General features: G+C 45.4%; 2 protein-coding genes across 4 annotated transcripts; both read left to right on the top strand.

Moving 5' to 3' along the window:
* The first annotated feature begins 391 nt into the window (after positions 1-391).
* On the top strand, positions 392-1660 carry LOC6615673 (60S ribosomal protein L22). Its single transcript, XM_002040008.2, has 2 exons — positions 392-484; positions 537-1660. Exon 2 carries the CDS (start codon positions 539-541, stop codon positions 1475-1477), a length of 939 nt encoding a protein of 312 aa, XP_002040044.1. The 5' UTR covers positions 392-484; positions 537-538; the 3' UTR covers positions 1478-1660.
* Positions 1661-2872: 1212 nt separating this feature from the next.
* LOC6615672 lies at positions 2873-4229 on the top strand. Of its 3 annotated transcripts, none has more exons than XM_032715626.1 (4): positions 2873-2903; positions 3386-3454; positions 3512-3619; positions 3671-4229. In XM_032715626.1, the coding sequence occupies exons 2-4, from the start codon at positions 3438-3440 to the stop codon at positions 4125-4127; spliced, it is 582 nt and encodes a 193-aa protein (XP_032571517.1). In that variant the 5' UTR covers positions 2873-2903; positions 3386-3437; the 3' UTR covers positions 4128-4229. The 3 variants fall into 3 exon arrangements, with proteins under 3 accessions (XP_032571517.1, XP_032571518.1, XP_002040043.1); XM_032715627.1 differs by lacking the exon at positions 2873-2903 and adding an exon at positions 2925-3176; XM_002040007.2 differs by lacking the exon at positions 2873-2903 and having other exon boundaries at positions 3187-3454.
* Positions 4230-11205: the final 6976 nt, after the last annotated feature.

Raw genomic sequence — 11205 nt, 5'->3', positions numbered from 1 at the left:
GTAACTTATCTCGAACCTGTGTGCACAAGATTAAATCGATTTCGATCCACCACAATACCCCATAATAAACGTGCTTAAAAGGGAGCAGGTATAATATGGAAACTACAAATTACTGAGCCCGAACTGGAGGCGAGACAACAAACAAGGCCATATTGATCCCCGGCTGACAAGCGGTAATAATAATTTCGTGCCAATTAATCAGTGTTAAATCAGAGCGTCAACATCCCCACCTGCTGCACAATCTCCTCGTGATTTCACTTAAAGATTTCCTGTTTTTTACAAACATGCCGCCAAAGATAATCGAATAATTGGCATTCGCATTCTACGTAAGCACAGTCGATTGCGAGTAAGGTCACACTGATAGAAAATACGTTAAGTTTCTGATTGTTGCAACACTTGGTCACACAAACTCTTTTCCTGCCAAACTTCAACGGAGGAAGTCACGCTGTATTTCTAACCCATTTTTGGTATTCATTTTTTTGGAGTAAGTTGATCGAAAGAAAATGTTTGGCGTGTGCTCATGCTTTGCCATATAGGAATGAAGTCGCAGACCCAGAAAAAGAATGCTCCCAAGGCCAATTCTAAGGCGGGCCCACAGCCGTCGAAGAAAGCCCCAGCTAAGGTGGCCCCTGTAGAAACCGCCACCCCATCTGCGGCTCCGCCTTTGTCCTCTAAAAAGGTGGCCAAAGCTCCGGCCGTGGCTCTGAAGAATCTCGATTTGGCCATGAAGGAATCGGCCAAGAAGGCCGCCGAAGCTGCTGACCAGAAGTTGGGATCGCAGGCGAAGAAAGCCCCGAATGCTTCTCGCAAGAACTTGAAGCAAGCGTCGGAACCCGTTGCCCCTGAGGTGGTCTATAAAAAGAGATCGGCGCCCCCTACACGTGTCGATGCGGGAAAACCCGAGGGTGTTCCCGCCAAAAAGGCGGCCCTGGTGCAGGAAAAGCCCAAAGAACAAGCTCCCGCAGCACCAAAAGCCGAAAAAACCGAGGTTCCAGCATCCAAAGCTAAAAGTGTCGCAAAGAAGGTCGCTACCCCGGCAACCACGAAGCCCAAGCCGAAACGCGCGAAGAATGTTCTGCGTGGAAAAAGGCTGGGCAAAAAGAAGGCTTGGAAACGCTTTGTGATCGACTGCGCAATCGTGGCCGAGGATATGATTCTCGACCTCGCTGACTTCGAGCAGTATTTGAAGACCCACATCAAGATAAAGAACAAGCTCAACCAGCTGAAGGACCAGGTCACTTTCGAGCGCTCCAAGAACTTCTCGCTGATCATCCACTCCGGTGTGCACTTCTCCAAGCGCTACTTCAAGTATCTGACCAAGCGGTATTTGAAGAAGGTCAGCCTGCGCGATTGGTTGCGAGTCGTGTCCACGGCCAAGGACACCTTCTCCATGGCCTACTTCAAGATCCAGGGCAAGGATGATGATGACGACGACGACGACGTTGCCGACGACGTTGTGCGAAAAACCTTCGCCTAAAACAAAGAACGCATTTGGAGAACTTGTATATCCCTTGAAAGCTGTTCTTCGAAATTAAATTTGTCAGTATACTTCTGTTAAATTCCCACTTGAAGTTTCAATAGTTCTCAATGTTTGCAAATTTGCTTCAACATATTCAACCATTAAATATCAATAAAAAACCCTAATAAAAGTACATCATATATGTATTCCCATCCGAAGCTGCAGAGTTCCCTTGAAGAACTTGAAGATTTCATTTAGGGGCCAGGTAGGAGGAAGGAGCGGAGTGTTCCTCCGGAGAGCCGTCTTAAACTTGAACGATTGACATCTCGGAGAGGGCCTCGAGTGGCATTCGTCATGTTTTGATTGGGAGGAGCCAGTCTTGTTTTCCTTGCCTTTTTACGCTTTTGTAAATACCTTAAATTGCCCCATTGGACGGGATTGCGTTCGATGCCAGGCGGCTTAATTGCTTCGCTGTGGGTCTGCCAAATGGCCGAAGCCATGGGTGGGGATCAGAGGGGGCTCCTCTGTCAGCAGTTGGCCTGGCCTGGCCGTAGGTGGTCCATAACGAGCTAATGAAATGCGAATCCAGCCAAAATGCGAACAGCGAGGCAGCCAACCGAGTGGAGTGAGTCAGGCAGCTGTCAAAATCGAAATCAACCTGAGCACTCGCAGGTTGGCTTCTTTTCGACTGGGCCAAAAGAACACAAAGGCTGGGCAAAATATTCACGACTGCCTGGCAGGGAATACAAAGCGAAAATAAACATAAACGTCATGCAAATCGTATGGTAATTGCTGTCATCGCCGACTCTTGTCAAAACGGGTTGAAGTGTTTTGTAAATGCCAGAAAAAATTAAATTCCAGACATGCAGACGAGTACCAATAATAATAATAATAATGTAATAAGGGGCTTGCGCTGGGGAAGTCAAGAGCGATCCACACGCGATTATTATTTTGTCAAATGGGAAAACGATATCGGGCCAAAACAGAGGGAACAGCCTCTGTCAAAAGCCAATTGGCCATTGGTAATTGGAAAAAGCCTGACAGCCAATGCTGATTAAAGTTAATTGAACTAACACCCATAGTTGATAGATGATGGCGTTCTTTGTCAAGTCGAATATACCCACGTAAAAAATACATGTTAATTAGCATCAACGCTATTTTATTTAATTAATAGTGCACATTTGTATGATGCATTCCACTCCCTTGAAGCGCCACATTTTGCAGCGTGTGTAGTATAAAGCGTACATTATACCGCAAATAGAGCTGGCATAAAAACAAGTATTAATTTTGAACAACTGTCAGGGCCTTATTAATTTGAAAGCAAATCCCTTTTGACGTGGAATGTGAACCCTGTTCTCAGTGGCAATCAAGTTGGCTTTTAATTGTGCGTCCAACATTCAGATCCAGAATCTTGTAAATAGGCTCAAATCCACTCGGACTCTAGGTAGGTTGATCCCTGTTCCTGCTTAGGCTAATTAACACATCGATTACATCGTTGCGCGGACAGTGTCTATAAATTGATAGGCTCGTTAAAGTATCTCCCATTCCGAGGCCTTCTGGTCTTGACTTCGCCAACTGGTTGGATCTATTTTTAGGGCCAGCTCCCTTGCGGAGGAGCAGGTGCAGCTGCCTCGACACTCCGCGCATAGACGCGTTTCTTGGTCAGTGCCAACCAGTTGGCGAGACCCCATCATCATCATCGCCATCGCCATCCAGCGTAGGTGACGCCCAGCCTCGGACTGCCAATATCGCTTACTTCCAGACAATGGATAGCCACGCTTCTGGGCCACACAGGCGTTGACAATTTGTTGGCCTTAATCTACTTGAGCAAATATTAGTTTTGAAAGCCACACGAGATCTTTGCACCCAGATCAAATATATTATATACTTCCCAAGCCCTTTTAAAGTTTTAAATAATCTTTGCAGCTCATTTAACTGGCACTTTTCTGCTCGAACGCTTTTGGGAGTCTATTTCAAAATGATGGAAGATGAAAGGTGAGTTTGTGACTGGAATCATGTATTCTCTTACATACTAGCTATTGATTCCCACAGTTATATGTCGATCGAAGGCAACATCGTGGGTCTTAAGAGTACCAACGCCGTGATACTGGCCACTGACTCGAATGAATACGAAATGTATCTGATAGATGACCGCATTTAGTAAGACTATTCAATTTGCGTTGTTAAAATAACTTTTAACTAATTATTCAGCTGCTGCGCACCTCGTTCCGGCATCGATCGGAAAATAGTTCTGGAAGTGAGTTCAAAGGTGGAACAACTGGTCCGGGATCGCGGCCAGAAGGTGACCGTGTCCCAGGTGCGGGACATGTTTTGCGACAAGTACCAGAACACCGAATCCCCGAATGTCCTGATAGCCGGGCAGGACAGCAAGGGTCTCCACTTATTCAGCATGGAGTTGGGGAAGTCCCGCATGGTAATATATGCCGCAAAGGGCACAGATGCGGAGAACATTGTGGGCATTCTGTCGCACGACTGGAGTGACTTCATAAACCTCAGCGAGGCTGAACATCTGGCCAGGAAAGCGCTTAGGTGTGAACACGCGGAAATGTGCACCATCTATAGGGCTAAGGAAATCGAGGAACAAGGCGCCAACATGGACTTCGATATGGACGTCGACCCCTCTGTATCGCCGGCCAGCAGTTTCTAGATCCTCCTACTACCTACATGTAGTAGTTAATCGTATCATTTCGATTCACGTTGATATAAATAAATGGTGGCTGCTCCACTGCCCACCCTGTAATTAGCCGCATTTCTTAGCGTTTTGCAAGTTGGCCTGGAATAGATTAGCCGCTCCTCCCACTGGAAATGCTGCAGCGCCAGCAGAAGTGATTTATACTCCTCCGACCTGGCCCTTGGATAATTAATAATGATTAAAAGCTGGCGCCCATCAGCGGGCTGGCAGCTCAGAGTCCTTGTGCCCGCTATGGGTATGGATATATAGCTTTATATAGATCCCCACTAACCAGATCCGCTCGTCTGCCTCCGGGGATCTGGGGACTGAGGCGGCGTCCAGCTGTGCGGATTAACTTGAATTTATATGTTGTGGCTGCATTTGAATAATTTCATATTCGAGCTGGCAATCGGGATCTCTATCTTCCACGCCACGGCCCCTTCCTTTGCGACCATCTCCCCTGTGCGTGACCAGGCTTCATTTCCCCCACTCCTCCGTCCACTTGTGTGGTCTCCCTGCATTGACAGCTCTTGGGTGGCATTATGCTGTCTGCTCCGGATTTTCACTTTTATGGCCTGCAAACCGGCAGTTGCTAATTGATTTCCACGTAGATTGGACTCGTAGTTAATCGGCTCCTCGTCGTCGGGTTAAACGGAGCTCAAAGTTATATGATGTATGATATGATACTTATTCTTTCAGATTAGTATCTTCGTAACTTTCGTTACATTCCCTTTCCAGTTAGCTTGCTTATCTTAATCAAAGCGCCTTATCACTGTGATGAAATCACATGCTCTGCACAATTCCATTACGTGCATTATTTTGACAGATTCAAACTGGAACCTCTCTTTCTGCTGATAAGCAAATATTGTGCTTTTCCCCGAATTCGAAAGTGTCTGGCGAAAATAAAATGTCATTGACCAGGCGATAAGAAACGAGAGGAACAAGGCGAAAAATCAAACATCAAATATTCCCAATAAATTAAATGCGGCCAGTTCCGAGAAGGTCCCATCCTCACTTGTTTTTTTTTTTCAACTGGCATTCAATAATAATTCACTTTCGATGCGGCCAAAAGTTGCGAGGAAGCTGGCCCTGGGGATTCGGGGTGCCTCTGAATGCGGAATCGAGTGCTGCTACCTTGTGATATCTTTATTTACCTCAGTCCAGTCCAAAAAAAGAGCTAAAAAAACACAGAGGTGCAGAAAATGCAAGCAGTGTCACCTTTCGGCGGCTCGAAGTGGAAATATATTTATGTGGCATGCGAGTTGCAAGGTGTGACAACATGGAAATTTATCTGCACCATCTCTGCAGCAACTTTATCTCCTGACCCCCACCTTCTCATCCACCTTCTCCCGCAGTCCGCGTTCCGAGCTCCGGGTGGATTTATATGGGATACGAGTCGGGATTGCCATCTTAATGCGACATTAAGTCGGCGGAATCTGGGTGTTTGGCCCGGGCAAATATGAGGTGCATTATGTGCACACAAGGGATTATCTATGGTTACACATGTTGCACGTGCAACGTAAGGTGCAGAGGTGCTGATCCAGAAGAGCAATGGAATTTGGTTGCTCCAAATGGGGCTGAAGCACAACTAAAACATATTAAGTTGCCGCACTGATTAATAAAAAAGTTTCAATCATGCCATTTAATTATATTCGCTGATGGCCATATAAAAACAACTTAGCAAGTTCAACTTTTTTTTCGCAACACTTTCTTGTCAACTGTCTCTGCATAATTGTGCCTTTTTTCAGCACCGCTGTTGCATTGGCAACTTTAACGAAATTGGACATGCAACATAAAGTAATTTATTTTTAATTAATTTATAAATGCAGCCACATCAAAAATGGCCAGCGATACAAACGGGCGGGGCGAGGCTAGAGGATCGCGAATTAAGCTCCGAGTCGTAAATAATTTTTATATCTCGCATTCTTTTATAGATTTTAATTTTTTGAGCGTTTAATTTCAGCTTTATTTTTTTGTATTTTATTTCATTTTTATCCGCGCCTCTGCCGCATGCAACAAGCGGCACAAAGTGAGTGTCGCTGACAGCACGTCATCAGCACATTGGGCGCGGGGCGGCGGGGGCCGATTGGCCACGCCCACTTATATCGGTGGGCGTGCGCGATGGCAGCAATTTCATTAAAATTTACTGCACACTGCAGCGGCGAAAAAATTGTTGCGGTCAATTAACGTCAGCAACGCGTTGCCATCGCTGCGGCATAGGCCCTGCAAACAACCCTCACTACCACCCCCCCCACGCTTTTACACCCCATTTTCCTCCCTTTTCCCGGAGTTTCCCCACACCGCCCCCCTTGATCATTAACGGCCGCCGATTTTATTCGCATTTCGCATCTGCATGCGCATACGCGACTTTTTGTTTATTATTGCTGGCGTGAATAAATAAATAAGTTCCATTGACATATGCTGAAATAAATAATAGAGCGCGTTTAAATTATAGCCTGCTGGCAGGCCAGGATGCTCCTCCCGTTGGCAGGAGGCAGCAGGCAGGAGGCAGAAGGCAAGGAGCACTGGAGGAATCTCCGATGCGGCCGTGAGTTATGATCCTGGCGGCGAGACCGCAGGTCCCGCAGAGAACCATAACAATGAGCGGTGGAGCCTGGCGTGGAGTCATCGAGACGATGGCGATCATTTTTAATTTCGCAGGCAACAAAGGCGCGGAAAATGACAATGGCTCAGACTCGGCGAGAACCGAGTGAGTAATTGGCTAAGATTACATTTAAAGAGAAGGTTATGCTCGCGGGTTTAAACACCATATTAATCTAAAGTATAAATACACAAATTAAGGTCATTTCGTACTATAAGTATCAAGGCATGATATGAGCATTACTTTAATTTCTCTACTCTTCTGGCCATCATTCGCAACTTAGTGTGAACCCAATCAAATGCACTTGGCCTAGAGAAAGAAGCCCGTCCACTTAATTGATAAACTTTCCCACTAAACTAATTTGATTTTTACGCAGACTCAATCAGCGCCGCAGAGCAGAACAAGTGAAAAGAATTTAATTAAGCTGCAGAAGCCGGACAAAATGTTTCACAAAATCGAATCTTTTGGGGGGCGGGAAATGAGAGCTCCGTACAGAGATACCATGCGATGCGTGTGTCGGAGCCCCCGGGAATTTGACCCCAAAAGGGTCTCCCTGCGAAGGAGGCAACTTATTAGGCCTGCTTGCCGGTGGGCGTGGCACAATAACACAGACCCTCTGCTCTCGAGAGGAAATTGCAGATGACTCGACGAACAGCCGAACCGCAAATTAGTTTCGCTGCGGAGCAACTGGGATGCTCCTCGGGATCTGGCTACCAATATCAGTCGAGTCCGAGCCTGAATAAATATGAAAATATTGTCCAAGTAACCAGTTACCAGCGACCAGGGCCCGCGGCGTCTTTCCTGGAAACAGAAAGAGCAACCGGAATAACAATAACAACAATCACCCCCATGACAGGCGGTTCTGAAAAAGGGACCGGCTCACTGAGAGAAAATGGTGGTTAAAAGCTGGGAGTATTGCATTAAGTTGGGTCGTCTCTTTAAAAACTAGCATATAACTACAAATGCTGATCGCTCTGAATGAAGTGCCTTCTGTTTAGTATTCTAAAGGTGTGGAATTTCAAAATCAGCTGGTATTTTCTCTCAGTGCAAGGGTCCAGAGCCAGCTTCTTCCCTTTCGAACTCACTCCAGAAAATTGACGCGAGCCGCGCTCCAAAATCGCTCCAAACGTTGTCATCGTTGTCGGGTTGTTGGGTCGGTTGTTGCATCTGCATCTCCATCTCGACATCGCGCGTCCTCCATATGGGCGCACTTGGAGATGCCGGAGATGAGATAAGCTTCCATACTCCATACTCCACACTCCAAACTGCATGCTCCTGCCCGCTGCTTTTTGTTCATAAATTATAATTTTATGATCACGAACATATTCGTGGAACACTCGTTGTTTGCCTCATTGTCGCCAGCTCCCAGGGGCGTTAAATATTAAAGTGTCTGGAGATCTGGAGAACTGGTGGTTTGAAGCACTGGCAGTCTGGATTGGCACTGGAAATTGGCTCGGTTCTGTGGCCTTTGGTCCGTGGAGAGTGTCATCGTTTGTGTTTACACTAATTGAAGAACTCTTCGGCTGGGGCCCTTCAATGTCACGGATGCTCCCAGTTTTCAGCTCTCTCCCTTTTTCGCTGGATCGTTAACTTGCTTTATGGCCCTCGTTCGGTTTCTGGCCTGAAATTAGTTTGTTTTAGCTTAGCCGCCTTTGAAACGGGGTGGTGGTAATGATAAGTTGTCTTCTATGGTTTTATTGAAGGTCGTAAATCAATTAACTGGCCCTTTCTGGCACTCTTTCTATTCGGGCGACAGCTGAAAAAGTCGCAGATATTGACTTGTTTATGCGCTTTAATTACCATGCGGAGTGCCAAAAGTTAAAATTTAAGTTATGAGACCAACTGACTGGCAACTTTCCACAAAATCAGCATTGGAAATATGATAGAAATAATTTCGAAATCTCCTTAAATTGCGCCTAAAAGTATGCAGCACTTCATCTGAAATCCCTGCTATTTTCAAAACACTGGCAGCTTACAATCGATTTTTTTAAAATTATTTTGCAATTGGGAATCCCAAACCCTTTTATTACCGCCCCCATTGTTGGCCGTGAATTAAACTTTTAAATCACTTTTCGCACATCGCCTGGATGCAAAAATATTTACATACACGACATCGGGCAACATAACAAACTGGCTGTTTACTTTTAATTCTTTTAATTGGTTTCCATTTCGGTGCCGTCCGTTTATTTACTATTTGCATGCCCCGCCCAATTTTTTAATTTATACAAACATTTTACTTTGTTAGCTTCGGCTAAAACAAATTCAAATAGTTCGAGTTCCAGCGCGCTGTCCCTGCAAATGGCTCAGTATTTTTATGAGGCATTTATCGATTTTTAAAGCAGCCCTGGGAGGTTTCCGCAGAATTCTCATTAAGTGAGAAACGGGTTCAATTTGCGCTCGCAGGCGCGTAATGAACGTTATGCATGCAACAAAGTGAAATTTAATAGTGCAACACTATTCGCAGCATAATTAGTTCTTCCGCGCGATTTTCATATTCAGCTGCAGCCGGCTAATGAATTTATTGTGGACCAAGGAGCAGCCAGCACCGCATCCAAGTTCACCCATCCCATCGTTCCCTTCGAAGTTCCCGGTAAGTGATATGGCGCAACTTGGCATTCTTTTGTCCCGCAGAGTCCCTCCATATTTGGCCAAAGCTCCAAGTGCGAAGGCATCAGCAAAGTGACACTCTCGTCGAGATTATCTGGGCGAGTCTTGGAAAGTTGGGCTCTTCTTCTTCGGCTGCACGCCAAACTCCACAGAAATTTAAGTTGAAAGTAAATTAGCGCTAAGCCCGCGTCAAAATTAGAATTAAAAGCCAAGGCGAAAGTTTGCCCGAACAGAAAAGGAAACACCAAATTAGCACCAGAAAATCTAATTATTTCGCAGTTCTGTGCTTGCTGTGCGTTTGCCATTGGAGTGCAGTGCTTGCGAGGATCTTCGCAGTTTTAAGATACAACTTAAAGATGCATCTTAAATTCATTCTAAATTTCAATTATGTATGTGAACATCTCTGTTTGTATTTTATATATTATTATTTGTTGGAAGCCCTTAAGGTTTTGAAATATTTCCCTTGGGCTTTCTTCTGTTTGCCGTGCTATTCAAACTCGCAAAGCTGTGCGGCTGTGTGAATAATTTGTATTCACACTTGAGCCAAGTAACCACAATGCTGTCCGCCACTTGGCGATACTCCAGGCACTTTTGAAGGAGTTGCAGCTCTTCAGGGTCTTAACTAAATACCACATGGCTGTTGATTTTTTCCCCTGCTGGAAATTCGCTCTTTATGAGCTGGAAATCTGCGCTGAGCGGCGGTGCAGTGAAATTAATTAAAAACGCCCACATCTTGGCGATAAATCAGACGACGGCAGTGGCAACAAGAACCGCAGAGACCGGTCACACACACACAAATGCCACACACACACTCACACACACTTCCTTGTGGCAGTCGACCCCGACCACGCCCCCCTGGTCAGCCAGCCCTTTTGGCCGCGTGTTTGCTTAAGTTCCACTAATAACCCATTGTTGGCTTTTGTCCTTGTCGCCGCTGTTTTCGTTCGTTGTTGTTATTGCAGCTGCTGCCCTGCCACGCCCCCTGCTCCCGCCGCCCCCTTTCTCACCGCAACAATCGAACGTTGCGAAACCGAAAGAAATTGCATGTTTTACGTGTGGCGAGAGGGAGGAAGGTAAAAAAACAACGTCCCCAAACCGAAGAACTTTCAAAAACAAAAGTTTTCGAGTCGCAAACAGCTTATGAATGCAAGTGTGTGTGTGTGCAGCTGGGTGTGCGTGTGTGTTTGTGCTTTGACGGATTTTGAGTGCTTAAAATTTCAGATTTATTTATGTTTCACTTTGGCTTTTCGTTATTTTTAATGTTTTCCGTTTTGGCAGAATGTCCAACTGCACAGGGAGAAATAAAGGTACACATCTACTGAAAAGGAAAACAGAAAGTAATGTTTTTTTAGGTATATACATATTGGGAATTGTATATATGTATGTATCTATATGGCTTGAATGGTAAGTTCCCTGCGAAAGCCTTCCCATTTTCTCTCAGTGCACCGCGACCGCACCCCAAGGGGAACGCGAAATGTGTTTTAAATTAAAGACACAACTTTTGCTGAAATATTTTCGATTTATGCAGATTCCCCTAAAAGCTGACAGCGAACCAGACAAACCGAGCGTAATAAATATTTGGCGCCAAGTGGCAATCTAAAGGGCAATCGAACTTGTGGCCCAGTTCTTTAAACTTTAAAACATGTTCGCTTAAATCAGTGCCGTGGGCACCCAAATCGATTGTCATGCTAAATGGGTTCAGTTTGTTATTGTTTTTTACTTGTTCCGGGAATTGCATACAACTGTAGATACACATACATTTTCCGCGGAATTCATAAAAGGCGCGAAAAAGTATTGCTTGTCTGCTCATAAAACGAGACAGAATGTGGCTGGCATGAGTGAAAA

Source organism: Drosophila sechellia, chromosome 2R (genome assembly GCF_004382195.2).
Source record: "Drosophila sechellia strain sech25 chromosome 2R, ASM438219v1, whole genome shotgun sequence".
NCBI classification, from domain to species: domain Eukaryota; kingdom Metazoa; phylum Arthropoda; class Insecta; order Diptera; family Drosophilidae; genus Drosophila; species Drosophila sechellia.
This window is presented reverse-complemented; position numbering and strand designations above follow the sequence as displayed.

Bases quoted from the DNA above. Each gene is read 5' to 3' on its own strand.
- LOC6615673 (XM_002040008.2), top strand. From the start codon at position 539: ATGAAGTCGCAGACCCAGAAAAAGAATGCTCCCAAGGCCAATTCTAAG.
- LOC6615672 (XM_032715626.1), top strand. The intron at 3,620-3,670 runs GTAAGACTATTC...CTAATTATTCAG, and splicing joins CTGATAGATGACCGCATTTA to CTGCTGCGCACCTCGTTCCG.